Source organism: Protopterus annectens, chromosome 13.part0, assembly GCF_019279795.1.
Source record: "Protopterus annectens isolate FY-2018-M chromosome 13.part0, PAN1.0, whole genome shotgun sequence".
In the NCBI taxonomy this organism is placed as follows: Eukaryota; Metazoa; Chordata; order Ceratodontiformes; family Protopteridae; genus Protopterus; species Protopterus annectens.
In genome coordinates, this window is record NC_056747.1 from 1260554022 (window position 1) to 1260580416 (window position 26395).

General features: G+C 41.9%; 1 protein-coding gene across 1 annotated transcript in view; it reads right to left on the bottom strand.

Annotated features, from left to right (window-relative positions):
- Positions 1-26395, bottom strand: part of NPEPPS (aminopeptidase puromycin sensitive) — a 1948381-nt gene that overhangs the window by 1235111 nt on the left and 686875 nt on the right. Inside the window, exon 11 of the mRNA XM_044054968.1 lies at positions 7413-7522. Within this exon, the coding sequence (XP_043910903.1) occupies positions 7413-7522 (110 nt within the window). The remainder of the gene's footprint in view (positions 1-7412; positions 7523-26395) is intronic.

Below are 26395 nucleotides of genomic sequence, written 5' to 3' on the forward strand. Positions count from 1 at the left end.
CCAGCAGAGGTAAAAGCTGTTGTAACGTCAACATTTTGAACTTGGGAATGTCCAGATAAGTGTTGAGGATAGATAAATCCAGAATTGGTCTCCACGTGTTCCCCTTCTTTGGTACCAGGAACAGGCGAGAATAAAATCCTAGGCCCCTTTCCGGCACAGGAACTGACTGAATGGCCCCTATTTGGAGCAACAGAGAAATTTGCTTGTGAGCCTCTGTCCTTTGAAGAGGAGGAATGTCTGGCATGCCTTTGAAAGGAGGCAAGGTATGGAAATAAAACCTGTAACCGTGGTGAATAATATCCAGAACCCATCTGTCTTGGGTAATTAAATCCCAATTTTCTTTGAAAAGAGACAGCCTTCCTCCCAAAGGTGCTGCCAGGCGAGAATGTACTGACAGCTGAAAAGGTAGGTCATTGGGTCTGCTTACGAAAGGACTGACCCCTGCCCTCACCAGAAGTCTGAGCAGGGGAACTCCCTGTCCTAGGCCTAAAAGAACCCTGAGCTCTGCCCCTACCACGTCTAGACCTACCCCTAGACTGGGAATCATAAGCAGGATAAGTCCATCCCTTAGTAGGCCAATTTCTACTAAACTTCGGAGGCTGCACCTGCAAAAAATCTTTAACAGTTTGCATAGACTTAGCCTTGTCCTCCATTTTCTTCAAAACTGCTTCCGCAGGCGAACCAAACAACACATCAGACTGTAAAGGAGCATCCAAAATCCTTGTCTTAACATGCTCAGCTAAATTCTGATCTCTCAGCCAGGCGTGCCTCGAAGAACAGAACCAGTGGCAGCCACCCTGGAGGAGGCCTGCACAGCATCAAAACCACACTGCAAGGAATGTTTACCCACCTGTTCAGACACATGAACTAAATCCTGCAACTCTTTACACTCAATACCTTCAGCCAGAGCATCCACCTTAGATTTCAACTGTGAAAGAAGATAATTCTGATATTTTAACATGTGAAACTGACAATTCAAGCCCTCATGGCTAAAGTGGAAGAAGTATACACTTTCTTTCCCCATCTATCCAAAGCCCTTGCCTCTTTATCAGGAGGGACAGGATTTTTAACAACTGAGGCCTTCACACCTTTAGGCCCCTGAGAGACAGTTTCTGGGTCTGCCCTAGGACTCTTAAAAAGATACTTATGAGCTTCAGGCACCCTATAATACCTATCCGGTTTAACTGGGGCAGGAGGCAAAGAATCAGGATTCAAGGAAGACTCTGCAAACACATCTTCCACCACATTCAAAACAGGAGGTATAGCTAAAGGCCTATGCTGGGGTAAAAACAAGAATTCCCTAAGCCTTTTCCTGGAATCAGAGAAATCTTGACCTTCCCATTTAAAATGCTCCCTCATGGAATGCAGAGTTTCTGAAAATGAAAAATCCTCAGGAGGAGAAGCAGAAGGAGTAGAATCATCCACATCAGAATCAGAATAAGGAGGGTACTCCTGCAAGTCTTCAGCCGAAGACTCAAGCCTCGAGCATTGCTCAAAACTCTCAAACTCAGGTTCCACCCTAGGCCTCTTATCAGGAGGGGGCATAGAACCCCTAATCATAGTAATCAAATCCTCTGCCATTTTAAGCATATGTTTCTTAGGCAAAGATCCTGAAGTACTAGGAGAAACCCCACAGAAGCTAAACTTGGCCTGCCCTCAAAGAAGCCTTGGAAACTGAAGGGAGGCTCTAACCACCTTAGGAAGAGAGGGAAGAACAGCCACCTGAGAAGCCCCTCAGCCTGGCCTACTTCCTGAGAGGATACATCCTGTAACAGTAAAGTCTCTCCCTGAGACTCCAAAGAGACACCTGGCAAAACCTCCGGCTCCACTGAGCCTTCCAAAGAACCGCCGTCTGGGACTGTCGGTTCCTCCACCCTAGGCTTTGCTGCTTTATCTTTGCGCTTTTAGCGAAGCGCCGGAGCATCCGACGGCATTTTATAATTACAACGCTTCCCAAACACTAACCTGGCACAGTCTAACCTTCTCTTAATAGTGCGTTTGTTAAATCTAGCACAAGAGCGGCATCCAACAACGTCGTGCTCAGGCCCTAAACAAGGTATACACAAAGTATGGTAATCCCTATGAGGTATCTGTTTCCCACAAGAAATACAGTTATTCACTTTTTCTGACATCCGGTTAAATACTGAGGCAAGAAAAAAACAAAATATTCCCCAACGGGGTACTTAGCCAACTTTGATTCGGTCTGAAACTCTGACTTCAGAAACTTTCAGAACGCCAACCTGCACTCGCAAAATTGCTTCTGCATCGGACCATGCGGCAAAAAAGACTGAGGATATGACGTCGGTCATGCGCATTAGTACCCTGACGTACTGACGTCAGTCTAATGCGCCCTGACCGACGTCAGCCATATACTTTGGTATTCGGGCCGACTGGACAGCGGACTACCCCAATAGTTAGGACTGCAGCAATGTGGAATGAAGAACATCTTGACTGTTCAGCTTGGAGTGTATGATGGTGCTCTAGTTTTGTGTTAATATGTTCACTTTTTGGGGCAGTCACAACGCTTCCTTCTTGCTGAGACTGAGTATTAGAGAATACCAGTGCTGCCTTGGCAAACCTGGGGCTATTAGAATGACACTTGGCTCTTCTTCTCTTATCTTTAGCAGTACCTTGGGGAGCAAGAGTACTGAAGGGAAGACACAGAGGAACAGGCCTGTCCATTGATTTGGTTCTTGGGCAAAACTTTTTCAAGAGACTTTTCTTTGTTAGCAAAAAGTTCCACCTTTGGCTATGTTGAGAAAAACTTCCCGATACAGCTGCCACTCGTGAGGGTCTGAAAGGCTCCTGCTTAGGTAATCTGCCAATTGATTTGTTTCTCCTGGCAGGCACTGAACGATGAGGTGCAGACCTAGGCAGCTGGCCATTTTCCCAAACGTTCATGGCTAGGCAAAAGAGGGTAAGAGGGAGCCCCCCCAACTTGTTTATGTACCACATAACCATGTTACGGTCTTTATTATTTTATTTACTTGACATTTATTTACAGGGAGAGTCAGACTTGGAACAAGTCAATTTTCAGCAGAGGCCCAGGGAGAAATGCTCCAGACGCATGTCTTTATAACGTGGGAGGAAACCGGAGCAGCCAGAGGAAACCCCTATGAATGCAGGGAGGACATGCAGACTCCGCACAGAAGGAGCCCCAGCCGAGAATTAAACTGGAGAACATCCTGCTGTGACGCGACAACACAAACTGCTGCACTACTGCACCTCCTTTACCAGGAATACTCCTGGTTTCCACTGGTTTTTGAAGGCAATTTAGGTTGAATGTTTGTTTTTGAACAGGGAGTTCCATCTGCCCAGAGTCTTCAGCTGCTGTAATGAGCCCTCCCCCAGGCTATGTTTGAGGTATCTGTGGTCAGAGTTTGGTCTTGAGGAATAATTCTGAAAGGAAGACCCAGGATGAGAGAGCAGGCTCGGACCTACCAAACACTCTCCTGAAACAAGGGTGAAGCATCACTCTGAAGTTGAGGGACTGTGAATGCTGGCACCACACATTATCAAGGTAACACTGTAGCTTCTTCACAAGTAGTCTGGTCAGGGGGATCATGAGGATGCAAGGGGCCATGTAACCCTAAGCTCTAATAACTCTCTGGCAGTGAGGTAGTTCCTGAGAAGGAAACTTTGGAAGTAGAGTTAGAAAGATAACGCTGTCTGGAGGAAGAAAGGCTGCATGAAGACACGAGTCCAGCCAAGCCTCCAAGAAGCACAATCTTGCTTGTGGCAATTTCTGAGATTTTTGGGTAGTGATGGCAAACCCAGTGAAGCCAAGATATCTTGGGTGTAAAGCATATCTGCTTTGAGTTTGTCTAGATCTGTTGCTTGAATGAGGCAATCATCTAAGAAGGGGTAAATATGAACGCTCTTTGACCTACAGAATGCTATCATTGGGGCTATGCATTTTGTGAATATCCTGGATGTAGTAGACAAGCCAAAGGGCAGAGCCAAAACTGACAATTCCTCACACCTGCTCTGAAGTGTAAGAACCTCCTGTGAGTTTTTTTTTTTTTTTTTTTAACAGGAATGTGGAGGTATGTATCCTTTAGATCTAGGCTTACCATGTAAGTGGTAGGTGAAATCATGTGCAGCAATTTTTGAAGGGTTAACATTTTGAATTTTGGCACCTGCACGAATCTGTTGAGCCTTGACAGGTCCAGAACAGGCTTCCAGGTACCCTCTTTTCTTGGGAAGAGGAGCAGCCTTGAGTAAAATTACTGTTCTTGTAATGTGTTTTGACGCTGCTTACACAGAACCTTGGGTGCACAGGAGCTGTATTTGCTTTAATAACTCTGTTTTTTGTTTTGTGGAATATCTATAAAACCTGTCTGAAGTTTGTAACCTTTTTTTTTATGATTTTCAGTACCCACCTGGTAAAGAGAGTTCAATTGTTTTTAAGATGACGGACACAGCCATCCTCCTAATCTGGGGCACTTGAAGGGTTGGGGGAAGGGAGTCTCGTGAAGACTCATCATTGTTCCCTGCTGAGTCCCTGTTGACTGAATCCCACTCTCTTATTGGAATCTGTTTGCCACTGTCTCGGACGCTGGTACTGCCTTTGACTTCTTTGCCTTTAGGTCTCCTATGTCTTGGCTTAGATTGGGAGACCTGAAAGGACCAGTATTTAATAAGATAACTGTGGCTGAAACGATGTGGTTGAACCTGAAAAACTCCTTGGTCTTAATCGCCATCTTTTTAAGCGCGGCTTCAGCCTTGGGACCAAAAAGGCAATTTTTGTCCAAAGAAACATCCAAGAGTCTGGATTTCACATGTGCAGGAGTGACTGCTCTCTCAGCCAGGCATTTCTTCTAACAGGTCCTGTAGCTGCTGCCCTGCTGGAAGCTTCTACAGCATTGTATCCACAGTGCAAGGAGTGCTTAGCTACTTGAAAGCAGGAATTGCATAAGTTTGCCAGTTCCTTGAAGGGGGCCTTATTTTCAATCCCCATCAGTTTTTGCTTCATCTGGTCTAAAATGGTTTCCTGTTACTTCACCATATGAAAATGGCAAATTTAAAGCTCTCATGACCAAGGTAGCAGAGGTGTATACTCTTCTTTTCGAACCAGTCCAAGGTTCTGTTTTGTCAACTGACCAGGGATTTTTCTAAGTGTTAGCTTTTTTCTCCTCTAGGACCCTGAATCACCACTTCAGGGTTTGCTACAGGTTTCTTGAAAAGGTGTCTTACAGAATCTAGTACTCTGTAGAATCTGTTAGATTCCGAGGAGGCATTGGGTGAGAATTGGGCTACAAGGAAGAATCTAGCAAAACATTGTCTACTACCTCCAAGACTGAATGAGCTGCTATAGAGGCCAGTTCCACAACCTCAGCTGGAGAGTACTGTGAAAGCATCTTGCCTTCTTCGATGATAAAAGGCCTAGGTGGACCGACCGACAGCAAAAGTGCACCACCCGGTACCCTAAGTTTTGGATGCTTTTCCTTCTTGTGCTTAGGGAGTTCAACCTTGGTCTGACCAGCAGACAGCACTGAAAGGTGAAGGCCCTAATGACTTGCTGAAGTTTTTAGCTAAAATCTCAGGCCTACAGTTGATTACTCTACTGTTAAAGCAAGCATAGAACTGACAATTAGGTAAGTTGCATTCCAGGCCTACATGAGTTGCACATAAAGAGTGAAAATCCCTTTATGGTATCTGCTTGCCACAGTGGAGACAGTTAACTTTCTCTGACATTAGTCAAGAAACATATGAAAAGCTCCCCAATGTACTTGGCTTTCGAGGTAGTCTTTCTCTAGTGTGACCAACTGATATACTGACTAGCACCTATGGTTTGGGCTCCAATGGCAAGAAAGAACTGAGTTATGGTTCCGGCTAACTTTCTTTATATTAAGATATCTTGATGGACAGATGTCTGTCAGTTACAGGAGGAGGAGGCAATTCTCTGGCAGTCGGGTGGGCCAATGGCTTCTACAGCAGGAAATCGAATCAGTTATGACTACAACCGTGAAACAAGAACATCGGTATACTAAGTCTTCTCTTACTAAGGCACTAGAAAACTGGGAGGATCCTGAGTCCAAAAGCAATCCCTGTACTGCCATAGTGATTGGTCTACCTCACCCACAGACACAGAGGGGAAAGAGACTGAGCTTTGGCAGACTGCTAGAAGGGTAGGAGGGCACTACTACCATAATGACAGTGAAAAAGTGTATTTACTGAACATTTTTATATATATTGCTTGGGTGACAAAGCAAAACATTGCATGTTAACAAGTGGAGCACAACTGACTGAACATACAAATAAGGAAAATAAATACACTTTAAAACACTTTTGCAAGGGGTCACGCCCCCTGCTGATTATATATAGCAATTCCAAAGATCATACTACAGTGGGGAAAGTGCAAATTAACCAAATCTGAACTGTATTCTGATCTTACACAGACAAAGAAGCTGGGATATGCGGATTAGCTAATTTTTGATCACACACTTTTTTTTTTTTTTTTTTTTTAACAACTTCGATCACAAATTTCAACCTCAGATATGCATACTATACATGAGCCAGAAATTAAGTCAAAGCAGACAATTTGGTAGACTTAAGATGGTTGAGAGATCTCTACACTGCCAATGTTAAGGAAAATGCCATTTCCCTGGATTGTGTGATCTTGGCGTCAGAATATATTAAATTAACAGGGGGTTGCCTCCTTTCAAAAATAATGTTTTTAACTTTACTGTTTGTTTTCCATGTTCTGAGGTCATTGCTTGTCACATGCTTAGTGTTGACATTAGTGACGTCAACACTAGGGTATTCTGTTAAAATACAGCATACCCACCTGTATTGGAATCATGCAGACAGAATGAACCCCCCCCCCCCCCCCCAGACAGCAAAAAACTCATCTTTTGTTACAGGAGGGGGACACTTCCCAAAACCCCATGAAATTAAAAATGCGTACTCCAAGATCACACAACAGTGGAGAAAAAGGAATTCTCCACTGTCAGTGAAAGTGCTTTCTGCTCAAATTGCAGAAGCCAAACCTGCCATCAATCTACTGCTAGGCGTGTGTGTGTGTGTGTGTGAATGCATATACGCACAGATGCATGCTCAGACTTGTGCTATCTACAAGGTTTCAGAATAAATGAGATTTGCAATATAGAATATAAGCTGGTAAATTCTGGAACTATAAAACACAATAAACATTAGCAAAAGATGAGACATCTCATATGCACACACCATATATGGCAGTAACTGTACATTCCAAAGTGTGTTGGGCAACAAGCACAGGAAGTTATGAAACACTGCATTTTTGCAAATTGTCCTGTGAGCATATATACATACATTGGCAGATCAATGAGGTCAAAACAAACAATTTACAAATCCAGTATCAAAAGTCAAAAAATACTGTTTAAAAAAAAAAAAAAAAAAAAAAAAAAAAAAAAACACAAATTCTTCCTTACTTGTTCCTCTTTCACACAAATCAGAGGAAATCCCATCTGCTTGGTCCAGGTGCTCATCATTGCACCAATTGGCTTCTTACTTGCTTCTTCTAGGCTGGCCCACAGGTCCTCTGAAAAGTAAACCAGAAGATAGGCGTAGGAAGTAAACAGCTAAACGTGCAGGGCACGGCATGGTGGTGATGCATTACAGAGAACAACATAAAGGTGTCAAATGATGCAGTTCAAGCATAATGAGAGCATCCAAGCTGCAATAATTTTATCTAAGTTGATAAACACTGCATCAACAGTTTTGCAACTGCACAAATATACGTGTGCACGCGCATATATATGGATCTACTTCAGTAGATCGAACTTTCACAAGTTTGATGCACATATGGCAGAGACCATATGTTCGAACTCGTAAAAGTTCGAACACTAAAGTAAAAACAAGTAAAACAACAAAACTAAATGTCTATAAGCTTCACCCCCCCCCCCACACCACTCTTACTTAAATATACCAACTCCAAGATCACACTACATTGCGGAAATGGGAATTCTTCCCTTTCCACACTGTAAGGCGATCTCCAGTCAGTTCGATCCAACTTTTACAAGTTCGAACATATGGTCTCAGCCATATGTGGTTCAAACTTGTAAACTTTCGATCTACTGAAGGTGACCCATATATTATATATATATATATATATATATATATATATATATATATATATATATATATATTATACACACACATACACGTGTGTGTGTGTGTGTGGGTTACTCGCATCACATGCACACACCTAACTAAAGGCTTTAAGCCCATGTCTTGCATATAAAACCCGTAGCTGAAGTGAATTCAAAATTAACTGTGTAAAAAGCATGCAAATTCTGTATGTCAAGTAAACTCGAGCTAGATCTGATAAAGTTCAATTAAGGGTGAAAGCGCTCATCTGTTTAATATCTCATTATTGATTTTTAATCATGTTGTATATTCATTTTATGTAGTCTCAACTAAAGCAGCCAACAATTTGCATTTCTTTTTTTCCGAATATCAAGGAGTCTCAGCCAGCAACTTCATGCCTCACTGCGTACCAGTTTTCCTTCACATATGTAAACACACGCACACAGTGAGAAGCAACAGTTCAGACATGTTTCAATACAGAAATTCCAATAAAACAGAAAAATAATCAGAAACCAACAGCAAGGTTTCCAACATCAGCAATGCTCATCTCAAAGCTCTTTGTCATGTAGAGTTAAGCAAGGGAAACAGTTCAGTGAATACTAAAACTGCACATACTTGAGCAATAACTGATGAGTGGGTGAGGGTACTTTGAGGATTTACCCACAGCTGGGATGCTATTACACAATGACATTACTTAAGAAATGACTTGTCTTTGTATAACTGCATATGGTGTTCCTCTGCGTTGTTTCCACATTCTTCCGTGTTTGTTGGTGTACTGCGCATGCATATGGGACCTGCATTCCAACACTTGCACACTACGTCTGTGCTGTGGAAAGCAAGCAATGGAGAAGGGACAATTTCCTTTGCTTTTTTTTTTTTTTTTTTTTTAAATTCTAAAATCTGGGTAGTTTAAAGATACAACAGAGATGGGGTAGAAGTACAGAGAGAATCAGGTACATTAATTTTGCAGAACTAACCTGATTCTCATTGTATTTGCTCTGCCTTCTGAACGCACCTCTTAAATGTGGACAAAGCCTTAAATAAAGGGGGGATAAAGGCTCCAAAATAAGGACGGATTGTAAATATTGCTCTTATAAACTTAGAAACCTGTAAGAATAAGGTTTGTGTTATTGTACATTGTCTGAAGGATATGAAGTCTGAAACTGAAATGCACATTATTTAAGACTTCATTCCTCAGCAATTTGTCAGAAAACTACAAACTTTATGAGGACTACACCAAAAATATGAGGTAAAAATCTGGAGAGTTGTGACTTATGCCTCTGTACCACATACTACTAAAAAAAAAAAAAAAAAAAAAATATGACCACTCAATGGTACTGCAGCGACCTTTTTTTCTATTGATATATGCTTGATTTACAATGGGCACTCTGGCTGGGCTGACCAATCAGCATACATGTTTTTGAATACTAACGAGCTCTCATTGTCTAATTATGAATAAATCATTAACAGATTTTTTTTTTTTAATTTCTTGCACAAGTCAAGTGACAATGTTCTGAATCCCAAAATAAGGAACTCGGACCAAAAAATTTGAAAACATATGAATGACAAACTCAAACAGCTCCAAGGCAGATGGATTTGACTCCTGGCTCTATATGGAATTACTCCTACTTTCACCCAAAGCCATCAAAACTTATAATTTAGAATAGCTACACACTAAAATTAAATTACTTCACAATGTCAAGTCAAAAGTACAGAATTCTCTCCGTCACAAAGCCAAACCCAGCAGATAACCACTACTGTAATACAACTATAGCCACCAGGAATCATAAGGTACCCTTCACTGCCACAGCATTTACTGTCTGTGTCACCCCAGTTTTCCTGTCCTCCTTGACTGTTGATAATTCAGTAAAAAAACAGTACTTAATATACTTAGCATAAAGCTGTATCCTTTTGTCTGCGTCCATCCCGTACAACTGTGTCTTTCCAACTGCTTTTTGGATCAGAACTGCAAAACCATCCTACTGGTTACCACAGGTAGTACAGCTATGCAAGTAAACTTACCAAAACAGCAGATGTTTGAATGAGCACTGCTGCATTAGCCTTAACTATTTGGGTTACATCCTGCCAAGGATATAACAGCTGGCCAGCTTCCAAAGCTTCAGGGCACATTCCACATGACCAAACTGTTAACCAGATCAAGCAGACCTGAAGAAAATGAACAGCTTAGGTAATCAGCATTTCAGAGCTTTCAAGCCAACAGAGAGGGACCCCAGAGCCCTGAAAAGTTCACAACTAGAAACATTAAATATAAAGTTCCCCACCTTGGCAGCAAACATACAAAAATACAGGGATGTTGAGAGGGAGGTCAGATGAAAGCAGATAATTCAGACGGTTATATATTTACTTACACAACTGTACTATGCTCATTATACTGATCACTGCTGCAGTATCCTTAGATATATGGGTTGACTACCATAGCTTAAACTGACTGAGAAGTAAGGATAAAGGTCCAAAAGCCTTGGTGAATGGTCCTGGTAAAGCCTGTTGTGCAACTGGGAAGGAAAGTACAGTTTTGTACCTACCATAAATGTAGATGTTCGAAGATCCACATTGCTGCAGTCCTAACAATTGGGTAGTCCGCTGTCCTCGGTCGGCCCGAATATCAAAGTATAAGGCTGACGTCGGTCAGGGCGCATTTGACTGACGTCAGTACGTCAGGGTACAAATGCGCATGACTGGCGTCATATCCTCAGTCTTTTCTTGCCCCAGATGTCAGAAGACCCTAAAAAGAAAGGTCAAAACCAAAAGACAGCAAACAACCAACCAACCACCCTTGCACTAACTATAGTACAATATATACAATATACACAAAATGTACAACCCAACCCACACAACCACCTCTAACAACAGAGGGAAGGAGGGAGGGTAAATTGGACTGCAGCAATGTGGATCTTGAACATCTACATTTATGGTAGGTACAAAACTGTACTATGTTCTTCATCTCACATTGCTGCAGTCCTAACAATTGGGTAGAATCCCAAAGCAGAGATAAGGGAGGATGGCTAACTACAAGGAAGCAGGAGCTGCCAAAATGCCCTGCAAAACAGCAGTGGCAAAACCAGCCCTAGACTTAGAGTAAAGTGGCAGGTGATAATGCTTAGAGAAAGTATGTACAGAACTCCAAGTAGCTGCCTCCAAAATATCCTTGGTTGCCACTCCCTCAAAAGCTGTTGAAGTGGCAGTAGCCCTAGTGGAATGAGGCCTAATCCCAGCTGGAATCTCCTTGCCATGATGGGAATAACAGAAAGCAATGCAAAACCCAATCCACTTAGAAATAGTTTGTTTTGATACAGGCTTGCCCTGAGAACTCAAAGCAAAAGAAACAAACAACTGCTGAGACTGCCTGAAACCTTTAGTTCTGTCCAAATAATAACGCAACTGCCTGTGGACATCCAAAGTGTGCAAAATCTTTTCCCCTTTATTTTGGGGATTTGCATAAAACGTAGGCAAATGAATAGTTTGGTTCAAAGCCACACTAGAAACCACCTTAGGCATAAAGGAAGGATTAGTACGTAATGATACCCTATCCTTATGGAAAATCAAGAAAGGCTCAACTGCCATAAGGGCCTGTAATTCAGAAACCCGTCTAGCAGAGGTAATGGCCAACAAAAAAGCAGTCTTCCATGATAAATACTTCAACTCAGCAGTAGCTGCAGGCTCAAAAGGTTGTAGAGTGAGTTTCTCCAACACAAAATTGAGATCCCAAGCAGGAGTAGGAGCTCTTCGTGGGGGTCTTATATTCTTTGCCCCTCTAAGAAATTGCTTGAACAAAGGATGAGAAAACAATGGTGGGTTGCAATCATAGTGAGCTGAAATTGCTGCAGCATGAACTTTAATAGAAGAGAAAGACAAACCTTTGTCTAGTAACTCAGTAAGATATTGAAGAGCCACAGACAAATTAGGCTCAGAAACATCAAAATCTTTTGCTGCACTCCAAAACAAAAATCTCTTCCATTTGTCTGCGTACACTTTCCTTGTACTAGGCCTCCTAGCTTCCAAGATAACATTCAAAACTTGCTGAGGAAGTGGAGGCCCACTATGGTTCAAAACAGAATATGCCAGGCTGTGAGGTGCAGAGAGTGAAGCTTGACATTTAGCAAATGGCTGTCCTCCTGCGACAACAGGTGTGGAATCGAAGGCAAAGGCCATGGAGGCTTCCATACCAGACTTCTCAGTAATGGGTACCAGTGTTGTCGAGGCCAATCCGGAGCTATTAAGATCATCCTTGGCTTGTCCTGTCTGACTTTCAGAAGTACCTTTAGGAGGAGAGGCAGAGGTGGAAAGGCATACACATGAAGATTGCTCCAAATGAAGGAAAGAGCATCCACTCTCCAAGCTGTGGGATGAAACCTTTTTGTGCAAAACTTTGGCAGCTGATGGTTTAGTGGAGAAGCGAACAGATCTATGTCTGGAGTTCCCCATGACACTGTCAATTTCTGAAATACATGAGGATCCAATTTCCACTCGTGGGGATCCATAATTCGTCTGCTCAACACATCTGCTAAGGAGTTCTGTGCTCCTGGCAGAAACCTTGCCTGAAGATTGAGCTGTAAACTGAGAGCAGTCTCCCACAAAATCATTGCTTGCCTGCATAGAGGATAAGAATCGTTCCCCCTTGCTTGTTGATGTACCACATGACAGTTGTGTTGTCTGTTAGAATCAACACCTGCCCTGGAAGAAGTAATTCCTTGAAAGCAATTAATGCAAACTGGACTGCTAACATCTCCTTCATGTTGATATGTAGATGTTGTAGTCTGACAGGCCACTTGTTTTGTATCCACTTTCCATTGAGATGAGCTCCCCAAGCTTTGTCTGAGGCATCTGTCGTTAAAATCTGACTCGCCTCTGGCCGGGTCACAGAGAGTCCCTTGTTTAGGTGACATTCCTGAGCCCACCACAAAAATTCCTTTTGAATGCAAGGTATAATTTGAATGACAGTGTCCAGATCCTGGCAGTGCTGTGTCCATACATTTTGAGATACCATTGTAGCTTCCTCATATGCAGTTTGGCATTGGGAAGCACCAGAATACAAGATGCCATGAACCCTAAGGCTTGAAGGACTGTCCTTGCAGTCAGCCCGGACTGATGAGATAGTTGATGGAAGTAAAGGGATAGACTCTTTTGTTTGTCCGGGGTTAAAAGGCCATCTGGGATGCTGTATTCAGTCTCACACCCAGAAAGCACATGTCTTGAGAGGGTACTAGACTGGACTTTATTTCGTTCACAGAATACCCTAGGCATCTTAGCACTGCTATCACATATTCCAAATGATGAAGGAGCTCTTCTCTTCCTTGAGCCAGAATTAGGCAGTCGTCCAAATAAGGATAGATCTGTATTCCTTTTAGTCTGAAGTAAGCTATCACTGGAGCCAGAATTTTCGTGAACACTCTGGGCGCAGTAGATAAGCCAAAGGGCAATGCAGAGAACTGATAGTGAGAAGTCCCAGCTCGAAAACGCAGATACTTTCTGCAACCTAGTCTGATAGGAACATGAAGGTAAGCCTCCTTGAGATCCAAAGTTACCATCCAATGATCTTTGCCCAGCAGAGGTAAAAGCTGCTGCAACGTCAACATTTTGAACTTGGGAATGTCCAGATAAGTGCTGAGGATAGATAAATCCAAAATTGGTCTCCATGTGTTCCCCTTCTTTGGTACTAGGAACAGGCGAGAATAAAATCCTAGGCCCACTTCTGGCAGAGGGACCGGCTGTATGGCCCCTAGTCGGAGCAACAGAGAAACCTGCTTGTGAGCCTCTATTCTTTGTTGAGGAGGAACGTCTGGCATGCCTGTGAAAGGAGGCAAGGTATGGAAATAAAACCTGTAGCCGTGGTGTATGATATCCAATACCCATCTGTCTTGGGTAATCAAACACCAATTTTCTTTGAAAAGTGCCAACCGTCCCCCCAAAGGTGCTGCCAGACGAGCAGGCTCTGGCAGCTGAAAAGGTAGGTCATTGGGTCTGTTTACGAAAGGACTGACCCCTGCCCTCACCCGAAGCCTGTGCAGGAGAACTTCCTGTTCTAGGCCTGAAAGAGCCCTGAGCTCTGCCCTTACCACATCTAGATCTACCCCTAGACTGGGAATCATAAGAAGGATACGTCCACCCCTTAGTAGGCCAATTTCTACTAAACTTTGGAGGCTGGACTTGCAAAAAATCTTTAACAGTCTGCATAGACTTAGCTTTGTCCTCCATTTTCTTTAAAACTGTCTCAACAGGAGGACCAAACAATACGTCAGATTGTAAAGGAGCATCTAAAATCCTTGTTTTAACATGTTCAGACAAATTCTGATCCCTCAGCCAGGCGTGCCGGCGAAGAACTGACCCAGTGGCAGCCACCCTAGACGAGGCCTGTACAGCATCAAAACCACATTGCAAAGAATGCTTACCCACCTGTTCAGAAGCGTGCACTAAATCTTGCAACTCCTTACAATCAATACCTACTGCCAGAGCATCAACCTTAGATTTCAATTGTGAAAGGAGATAATTTTGGTATTTCAACATGTGAAACTGGCAATTCAGAGCCCTCATAGCAAGAGTGGAAGTAGTATAGACTTTCTTGCCCCATCTATCCAAGGCCCTAGCCTCCTTGTCTGCAGGAACCGGATTCTTAACAACAGAAGCCTTAACACCTTTAGGCCCATGGCTAACAGTTTCGGGTCTGCCCTAGGACTCTTAAAAGATACTTATGAGCTTCAGGCACCCTGTAATACCTATCCGGCTTAACAGGAGCAGGAGGCAAAGAATCAGGATTAAGAGAAGCTTCCATAAAAACATCTTCCACTACAGTCAAAACAGGAGGTATAGCCAAAGGCCTATGCTGGGGTAACAACAGAAATTCCCTAAGCCTTTTTCTGGAATCAGAGAAGTCCTGACCTTCCCACTTAAAATGCTCCCTCATGGAATGAAGAGTTTCTGAAAAAGAAAAATCCTCAGGGGGAGTAGCAGAAGGAGTAGAATCATCCACATCAGAATCAGAATAAGGAGAGTACTCCTGCAAGTCTTCAGCCGAAGACTCTGAAACATCTGAAGCCTGCTCAAAACCCCCCAGCTCAGGCTCCACCCTAGGCCGCTTATGAGGAGGGGGCATAGAACCCCTAATCAAAGTAATCAAATCTTCTGCCATTTTAAGCATATGCTTCTTGGGCACAGTACCTGAAGAGCTAGGGGTAACACTAACTGAAGCTAAACCTGGCCTGCCCCTGGGGGAAGCCTTGGAAACAGAAGGAGAGGGCCTAGCCACCTTAGGAAGGGAGGGGAGTATAGTAATATGAGAAGCCCCCTCAGCCTGACTAGTCTCTTGAGAGGCCACATCTTGTAATAACAAGGTCTCCCCCTGTGAACACAAAGAAACCTCTGGTGGAGCCACCGGCTCCACCGACACCTCTAAAGAACCGGCGTCAGGTACTGCCGGTTCTTCAAGCCTAGGCTTAACTGCCTTGTCCTTGCGCTTCTTTGTAGAAGCGGCGTCGAGCATCCGACGGCATTTTATAGTTACACCGCTTCCCAAAGACTAACCTCGCACAATCCAACCGCCTCTTTATAGTGCGTTTATTAAATCTAGCACAAGAGCAACAGCCAACAACGTCGTGCTCAGGCCCTAAGCAAGGAATACACAAAGTATGATAATCTTTATGCGGTATCTGTTTCCCACAAGAAATGCAATTATTAACTTTTCTGACATCCGGTAAATGACTGAGGCAAGAAAAAACTAAAATATTCCCAACGGGTACTTAGCCAACTTTGAACCCGGTCTGAAACTTCTAAATTGAAAAATCTCAGAACGCCAACCGGCACTTGCAATACTGCTTCTGCATCGGACCATGCGGCAAAAAAGACTGAGGATATGACGCCAGTCATGCGCATTTGTACCCTGACGTACTGACGTCAGTCAAATGCGCCCTGACCGACGTCAGCCTTATACTTTGATATTCGGGCTGACCGAGGACAGCGGACTACCCAATTGTTAGGACTGCAGCAATGTGAGATGAAGAACATATCTGGTTTATATAGTGTTTTGTAAAAGTGAGCACAGATAACCAAGTTGTTGTTTCCTAGAATACTTCTAGAATCCAACCCTTTCCAAAAAGCCACAGATAAAGCAAAGGCCCTGGTAGAATGAGAGCCTGGTCTCTGGCTGAAAACTGCCTTGTTGTAGTGTGTATAACAAAAGGTAATACATGAGACAATCATTCTGTTTTGATGCAGGTTGTCCTTTATACAGTCACAAGAATGACCAACTGATCAGAGTTCTTGAAAGTTTTAGTTCTGTTAAGATATTGGGAGTTGTTTTGGACATCAAAAGCATGCAGTATCCTTTCTTTCTCATTTTTAGGTTCTGGAAAGACTGGGAGATGGATAGCTTTGGTCAAAGTGAACTTGGATACTGCTCTACACATAAATGGAGGACTGTTTCTTAAGGAAACACTACCTTTGTGGAAAATAAGAAGGCTGACCCACCATAAGAGCTTGCAACTCAGATATGCTTCTTTGCATTAGTCAGGGCAATCAGCAAAACTGACTATGCTAACATCAACTCAGTCTAATGAGCTGGTACACATGGAGCAACTGTTACTTCTCACAAGAAAAAAAAAGGATCCAGAGGAGGAAACACTTTTTTGAGGCTTACTAAGCAATATCCCTTTCAAAAATATTTTCACATGTGAATGTACTGAAAGAGGGGGAACCAGGGGCAGATGTGCTGAAATGGCTGATAAATGAACTTTGACTAAAGAGTAAGACAGGTCAGAAGACAGTTAACTCTAACAAATGTACTACAGAACCACAAAAACACTAGCCCTGAATGGGTGCTGGTTCTTTTCCTTTCACCAACTAGAAAATCATTTTCCATTAGAAAATACAGGATTTTCTAGCAGCGTTTTTTTTTCTTGCCTTCTTTAAGACATGCAGCACATCCTAAGGGAAAATGTGCGTAAAAGGTATTAAGATTCTATCAGCTACAGCTGTTTGGGATCAGGATTGTTAAGCACACCTGATCTTGTGCGAGTAGGTCCACTATGTGAGGAAGATTGTGTTAACTGACCCTGGCCATTTCCAAAAGAATGGAGGATCAATGCTACCTGAGCCAGAATAGAGTCACCACAATGATCTTTGAAAAGTCCTTCTGAATTTTCATAATGACCCTGGATATTAGTAAAATAGGTGGAAGAGCATAGAGGAACATTCCTATCCAAGAAGGAAAAAAACATCTGTCTGAACAGAAGTTTGCCAACGGCTGTTAATGGAGGCAAACTGATGTATTTCAGGTGTTCCCCACAGCTGCACTAATTTTTGGAAGACACCCTGATTCAATTTCCATTAAAGAGGGCCTGCCCTTGTTCTGCTAAACTTGTCTGCCACAAATTATTGCTCCGACTGTATGCAAGACTGGGTTGACAAACTACATCCCAGGGTACCATGGCTAGTCTCCCACACAGTAAGACTTGCTTGTTTATATACCCACATCACTGTTGTGCTGTCTTGTAGACACTCGTAGAAGTCTCTGGGACCATAAATAATTTAGAGTTGAGTGTACCTGTATGCACCAACATTTCCATTATGTTTGTGTGTTTTTGTCAATCTTCCCTGTTCCATAAACCCTGCAATTTTATCACCATAATCAATGCTTCTCAAGCAAAGTCTGAGGCATCTGTTGTGACCAACTGTGCTGGAGCTGGGATAGACGATGGAGGACTTGGATTCTGACAAATTTGTTGCCTCCACCAAAACATCTACCTTTTCACAAATTCAAATACTGGAATCTGGAATGTCAGGGAGATGTTGATGCGGGGGCCATACAGATTTCAGGTCTCTTGACAAAAGGGATCACAAGAATCAAAGAAGCCATGAAAACCAGAATCTTAAGAAATTTCCTGCCTGAGTAGTCTTGAGTGGAAACTTGGGACTAAATCTAGTTAGAGATTTACTTTTTCTTGTGGAAGAAAAGCTCTTTAAACTGATGTGTCCAGGAGACATCAAAAGAAGACAATGATGCGAGGAGGTGTCAGATCATCCTCCTTTATGTTCTCTCAGAACTCCAGCCGGTGTAGGAGATCTATTACCCAGATGAGAGATTCCTGACAATTCTGCAAAGATGAGCAAGCTGAATAAACACAAAACTAATGTGAAGACCCTGCAGTCTGCTGTACGCAATCACAGGAGCTAGACACTTTGCAAATACTCTGAGCAGTAGATAGACCAAATGAAGAGAATGGATAACATGATACAGACACAGAAAACCCCAAGAAATGTCAAATCTGGATCTATAGAACTGTGATGCATCTTTTAAATCCAAGGTCACCAGAAAACTCAAATGGGGAATAAGGGGTAAAATGTTGTGAAGGGATAAAATCTTGAACTTGGGCACTACCACAAAAAGTTTCGGAAAAGACAGACCAAGAAATAGACTCAAAGAATGTTCTTTCTTTGGCATCAGAAACATACCTGAATAAACCCCTTCTGAGGACTAGGCACCGCTGACTCAGGTCACTCCACAAGTACAAATATGACTCTGTCATTGTCCATGTTGGTGTGAATGACCTGAGACGTACCTCCCTGGGCTACATGAAGAGAGACATGGAAGAGCTCTCTGATCTTGTAGCCCAGGCAGGTATGACCCTAGCCCTGAGTAGCATTCTGCCATCACCCAGAATGATACCACAGTACAAGGACAAAATGACTGACTTCAACAATTGGCTAAGCTTCTGGTGTCATTCTAAGGGGATCCAGTATCTGTCTGCTTGGGATGACATGGTCGACAGACCACGATGCTTTGCCACAGATGGCCTGCACCGGTCACCCCTGGTATTCTGGATACTGGCTAAGGCTCTTGCGGCCCGTATAGTGCCTTTTTTAGGCAAGGTTCAAATAACAAATTCACCACCGTAACAGGAACAGGCAAGCAAAAACTGAGGGTAATGCTACTCAATGCTAGAAGTCTAAATCGCAAAATGCACTCACTCGAGGCACTCCTTAAAATGGAAAACATCGATATCTGTGCAGTGACTGAGATGACTGCAGATGCATCCATGAAGGACATCTGGTTCAAGGCTCCGGAGAGCACCCCTGCATTACCAGGCTGTAACTCGTACCACACTTTTCGGCCATCTAACCTGGACCGAAACACCAAAGGCGGAGGTGTGTTCATATTCATATCCACACCTCCAGACTAGTTGCTCAGCAGAATGCATCTGAGGTTATCCAAGTGCAACTAACTCTGGGCAAAACTGCAATTCAAATTGTAGCTTGCTACAGATCCCCCACCATGCCCCATGATTCCCACTCTTCTTTTCTTGATGTACTGGAAAATATTAGGGTTCAACCAAACACCCTAATAATGGGCGATTTCAACTACCCCACCATTAACTGGGAAAACTACTCGTATACCAACTCCTTAGCTCAACACTTTCTGGAATCCATAAACTCCAATCAATGCCGCGGATCAACTTATCCACACCCCCACAAGGGGCAACAATATCCTAGACCTAGTCATTACCAACATGAGTGACCGCAACTCCATATCTGAAGTCAACTCCTCGGTGGTCCAATCCGACCATAAGCTAATCACCCTTGATATCCACATCCCGCCCCCACCCCACATTAAGGAAACCACGGTAAAAAATTTCTCCAAAGTCACCTTCATGCTTCTTAAGACAGAAGTGGTCAACTTCATGACACCCATGCAGATGGACAATACAGTTACAACTGCTGAATCCTACACAAATGCACTCTCTAAGCACTTACACGAGTGCATAGATCGTGCTATCCTAAACAGAACCAAGATGCTATCCTCCAAAAAAGGAAGCCAATCTGGTGGTTTCCTGCCGTAAACAAACTGTACAACAGAAGGAAGAAACTGCTGCAAGAGAGAGTAAAATCCCATGAGTGGAGGAGCTCCCTGGTCAGCCTCGGTAAGAAGCTGAAATCCCTTGTAAGATCCTCCAAAGCTAGCTATGAAAACAAAATTGCCACTAATTCTAAGGACAACCACAAAGCATTCTATAGCTATGTCAAGAATCTCGATGGCAACACCCAGATCTGCTCTGAGTTACAGCACAATGGCATGAAAATTACAGAACCAACTGATACTGCCAACATCCTGGCAGATAGGTTCAGTGCTAACTTTACCCCCCCCCCCCAAAGGGCCCATATCTATACAGGAAGAATGCAGAGTCCCTGAAATCACAACTACGCAGGTAAAAGCTACACTCTCTAAAGCCAAAAACACAGCATCCACGGGACCAGACAACATCCCAGGCTGCGTTTTACATGAACTTCAGAACGAACTGGCTCCCCACTTAAGCACCATGTTCAATAATAGCCTTGCATCAGGCTTTGTGCCCACTGAATGGCACACAGCAACAGTTATCCCACTCCACAAAGGGGGAGTCATCACTGATCCCGGGAATTATCGACCTATTAAGACTGACGAGCCTGGTCTGCAAGGCCATGGAACGTATCATCATGGAACTCAAACAAAGAAACTGGCAACCTCCAAACTCTGGATCCCACCCAGTTCGGGTTTGTGAAAGGCAGATCATGCCTCCTCAACCTGATCGACTTCTTTGAAGCAGTCACCAAAGCCGTAGATAAGGGTAAGGTGAATCACAGCCTATCTTGACCTTGCCAAGGCTTTCGACACCATCCCCCATTCTGGAATTACAGCTAAACTCACTAAACTAGGTATAAATTCCTAAATCACAAGATGGGTTGCCAACTGGCTCACTGACAGAACCCACACTTTAAAAGTTGCAGACTCCAAATGTGACCTCAAAGCAGTGACAAGTGGAGTACCACAGGGTTCCGTCCTGGGACCTCTCCTGTTTGGTATCTACTTCTCTGAAGTACAGGCTAACAAAGTTCGCAGATGACTGCAAACTAGGAGCCATAGTCAAGTCCCCTAATGATGTGGACATCCTACAGAAGGGCCTCACTGAGACGGATGCCTGGTGTCAGAGCCATGGCCTCAAGCTCAATGCCAAAAAGTGCAGTGTCATCCCCTTTGGTAAAACCTCTGTACCCATGAACAGCAATCTACTTAACACCGAATGTGTGATGAGACCTTGTGACCCAGGTGGACAGTAGTCTCTCCTTTGATAGTCACATTGCCACAGTAGTCAGGAAGTCCTTCTACGTGGCACTCCTCATCATAAAAGGGTTCTCATCCAGGAAAAAAAGAGGTCATTGTTCCCCTCTACTCAACACTCATTAGACCCATTAGAGTACAATGCCTCTTTTGGAATGTCCTCACAAGACATCTGCAGCAGCTGGAAAGGCCACAAAAGTACCTCACAAAGACGATTACTGGCCTGAACAAACTCCAGCTTTACTCCATAGCATATCGCCTACTCCAAGGTGATCTCTGCCTAACATATAAAGCTATGTCAAACTCAGAGCTGTTGGTCATGCTACACCTAAAGAAATCCCAATCTCTCCGAGCTACACGCTCTATGGACCTAAACCTTGTCACCACAATAAACAGGACATGCTGGAGGGATAGAGTCCTGTCCCAGAGACTTCCCATACTCTGGAACAGGCTACCCATCTATGTCAAGCAAAGTTCTTCATTAGCACTCTTCAAAAAAAAAAAAAAAAATCTTGATGAGTGGATGGGAAATAGGAAATACACCCAGGGGATCACTTTGTCTCTGCTCGACAGTGGCACAGGAAAATAACTTTCTTGGGTGGCGTTAGCCAGGGAACCTTGTTGGCTATGCTTATGTAGGCCCTTGGGCAGATAGCCTAGTACCTACCTATGAACAACGTGAAAAATCGGGAGGGACTGACTGCCATCTGTAACCTTAATGGATTACTTTTGGAAACCATATGCTTGAAACTATTGTCAAAGAAAGAAACGGATGTTCAGACTTTCTAGAAGGATTCAAGTTTTGCCAGGGTGGGAAGGAGGGAAGTCTTGCATATTGTCATTCAGACTTATTAGAGAGACCTTTGGTCAGGGGGATCCCTCCTTTCTTTCGGAAAACTCCATAACATTGCTGTTTAAACATTTGCTTACCAACAGTTTGTGGAGTTTATTTTGATTTTTAAAGACAGTTGTAGTGATAGCATTAAATCCCAGCTCCCAAAAGTACAATAATAAAAATACTTTTTCTGAGGTAAAAGTTTAACTTAGTTTTAACAACTTTTACCAAGTAATCAGAGTGCAGATTTTGAGAAAGTAAATTCCAGTATAACTAAAAAAACTGGACTTCAGGGCAAAGTAAAATTGCTACCGTGTCAAAGCCAAATAATGAAAAAAATGCATTCCATAGCTATCGATAAAGGGTGCAGCAGTCTAGCACCAAACCAGGCATTAATCTGTCACTGTTTAAGGTTAAAAGAAATAACAATATGTTGTTGCTTACAGACGAATCAGCTTCAGTTACACATAGATCTTTTAGATGACATATGCAGTTTTTGTCAGGATTTAAAGGGTCAAAGATTACAGCAGCTAACAGTTCAAAGTGCAACAGCTCTGTACTTGGTATGAACATGTCAATAGAGTTGTATGCTATTTTAGACTTCAGTGACAAGATTTTTGCAAATGTACATATTTTAAATTGGTTACGACATGAACATCCAGACTTATGAGTTAAAGATAAAATAAATTCCAGTTCAGCTAACACAGCTGAAGTGCTCAGCAAGACCTATTGGGTGTGGCCAGTTAGAGAGAGAAAAAAAAAATAGTCGTATACCTCGACGTCTTGTAAGGTATATCAGAAATAAGAGTTAAGTTAATTTGCAGAATAAAGGGTTTACATTTGCAGATTTGGCAAATTATTGTTTGTTTGTTTAGCAGTCATTAGTTAAGAGCTTATTTAAGAGTTGCAATGCATGAACAATATCTTAACTCAGACAACACAAAAAAGCATTCACAAATATTACAGAATGTAAAAGTCAATGCTACATTGTATTAAATCAGATCAGCTTAAACTTGGTAATAAATGTGTATGTAAGTTTAAGACTGTATATATTTCATACAGAAATGGCAGCTTGCCAAGCATATCAGATTACAGACAGCTTAGCAAACTGAATTAAAGACAGCAGTGTATGCCATAAGGCAGTATGATAAAAGTAAAATTAATGTATTTACAGTTTTACTATTTATCCAAGAAAACTGTACACAGTAATGATAAATTCTTGCAGCATTCAGTAGTACTAAAAATTTAAATGTCAGCTAAGTGGGTGGAGTTTCACTCACAGAACAATGTTAAAATCTAATTGATTTTATACAGTTACAGAAATGTACAGTGTTACATTACTACTTTAGTTTCATTTGAGGTGATCACTTTGCTTACACAGACTTGCAAGAGTTTATCAGCTGCAAATGTTTACTTAGTGCAGAAAAATGTAAATAAGGTCAGGACAATAAGCAATACTACCAGTTTATAATTGTTAAAGATGCAAATGTTAAAAGGCCCCGATGCACAAGAAACTAAAAGAAGAGGTTTAAAGGCCTAACTAAACAAAGGACACAGACATTAAAGCAGGCCTTTCTTTACCTCATCAGTGACTGGGACAATGCAAAGTAAAATTTGGCAAGAGCTGTGGTGCAAAAGTTGACTATGTGTTTCAGTTATTTCTTCAATGTTTGTTTAAAGTTAAAATGTATGAGTTAAAGCAAGTACGTACATTTTCAGACAGTTATTTAACAGTACTAGTTTTCAGTTTATCAGTTAAAGCAATTATGTATGTTTCAGACAGTTATATAACAGTACTACTTTCAGTTTGATTTTATCTAGGTTCAGGCAATACTGACAGAAAGATTTTAATAGTTTAGTCTCCAGAATATAACAGATTTCAGTATCTGTGTTCAGGTAACACTGTCAAAACGTTCTCACGTTTCAGACAATTGTACAATATTACTAGTTTTCAGTTGATCTATGTTCAGACAATGGACACCGAAGCAAAAGCTGGCAGTAGTTACTGAGTTAATCATACCAGCAGCAGAATATCCTTTTTATTTAAAAGCGGCAGCAGGGAATGACTGCATTTCTGCAGTACTGCTACAGAGATACCCTCATACTTTAAAGTAGGGAAATCAGATCAGGCTAAGAGCCATTACCTTTTCCAGAATATATACAGCTATTTTAAATGTTCAGTATAAATATTTATCACGTTAATGTATATTTCAGTCAAGACTCAGAATATGCACAGAACTAAAACAAAGCATCAGGTAAGTGTTGCTGGAGTCCACAAAACAAAATACACTTGCAAAAAATAAGAAATACAGTGACTCACACAGCAGAAGTTAAATAAAACACCAAATACCAATGGGTAATAGTAAATAAACAACAATTTAATAAAGGTAAGTGCTTTCGTATTAAAGAGTAATGCTTCATCAGACCACACAATACTACAACAACTTCAATATAAAGTCATAAGACTCCTCCCAACAATAAAATAATCACCTTCACAATAATCTAAAATAAATCAATTACCTGTGTATGTGCCTTACAGACATCCCTCACTACTGAATCGCAGGAAACTTGTCTCACACTGATGACATCATGAAGCCACACACACACACACATATATATATATATATATATATATATATATATATATATATATATATAGATAGATAGATACAGGTGTACAAAAACACATACCTATAAAGACTTTTCATTTAAACATCATGTATTGATAAAAATAAAATGAAAATAATTTAAAAAACTAATGAGTTACGGAAAGTGCATTTAGAGCTGGTTTAAGGGAAACATTTCAGTTAATCCAGAAAATCTATAAGACTAACTCTAGGATCCAGCTCTGTTCTCTCACTTCAGTTTTGTTTCTCAAGTCACTGCCTCTCGTACATAACTTCACAACGTCAAACAAAAAACGTACAGGTATAGAAACATGTGTAGCTAGAGCATTGCTGGTCTTATGTCCAATATCTCTGAGATGTTCTAAAATACTGTCCTTGAAACAGCAGTTCATTTTTCCAATATAGAAAGCACAACAGCATTTGCAGAAAGCGTAATACATCACATTTGCATCCGCATACAGAGAAAATTCTATCTTATGTTGTAGAGTAGGATGTCTAAAGGTATACCTAGACTAAAGAAATCTGCAAGCCTTACAGTTGAAGCAGGGAAATATACCACAACATGCAGAAGATGGGGAGTGCGTTGCATTTACAGCATTCCTATAAGAAAGTTGCCTCTTGACAGAGAGATTATTCCTGAAACAAAGCTCAGGCTTATTGCCTATCAAATTACTTCTGGACAACTCTTAAGTATGCTCCAGTTTCTCCTCATTATATCGCAAACAAGATTAATATCATTAGAATATGTAAAAACACACCTAACTGGTCTGCCTAATGCTTGTTCTCAGGTTGGTATAGTTGCAGGATCTAACTCACCAGAGAAAAAGGGTCTAGCTTTACTGGGTCTTTTAGACCTCACACTAGATATGCAAGCGTCAATCTCTCTGGCCTTGTAACCCTGTTTCAGGAATTCTTCCTTTAATTCCTTCAGAGCCTGATCTAGAAAGTCTTCTTCTGTGTGAAGACGCATAATTCAAAACATCTGCCCTCTAAGCACATTCCTGGGAATGTGCCTAGGGTCCATGCTGCATCTACGTAAATAGAAATTCTTTTTACATGACTTCTTATATACATCCGTCTTAAACCTGCTTAACTCAGCTCTGGTAATTGTTATATCTAAAAAGTCTAGAGTCTCACAAGAAAAAATACTACTAAACTTCAAAAATTCAGTAGTACTCTGCATAAACTCAAACGCCTGTAATAACTCTCAGGTTTCTCTCCATAGCAAAAAAAAATCAACAAAACGTTTAAACAATGTGCCTGGTAAACTCATTGTTGCATGAAACCTTTTCGTACTCCCAGTATGCCAACACAAGATTGGCATAGCTATTTGCACAAGCAGTGCCCATAACTACACCAACCTTCTGCAGATAATACTGTTCATCAAAAACGAATGCACTGTTCTCTAAAACCAGCTCCAAAAGCATACAAATCAAATCAACCTTCATATTAGAAAAATTAGCATGTTATTGCAAAAAAAAGTCCAACATATTCAATACCTGTGGTATTTGGAATAACAGTAAACAAAGAAGTGATGTCTAGCTTAACAAAAACAAGATCTTGGGTATTCGATAAACAACAGTTTTGTAAAGATCCTGCAAAAAATCTTTGTCGCTTAGAACAGAGTTGACATCATCTAGTACTGGTCTAAGTGCCTTTTCCAAATAAATAGACGTATGCTCTGTGCTCTAACCTCTACTCGATAATATAGGATGCATGGTGAGATGAGAACCTTTTATGAACTTTTGGGAGCCCATAAAC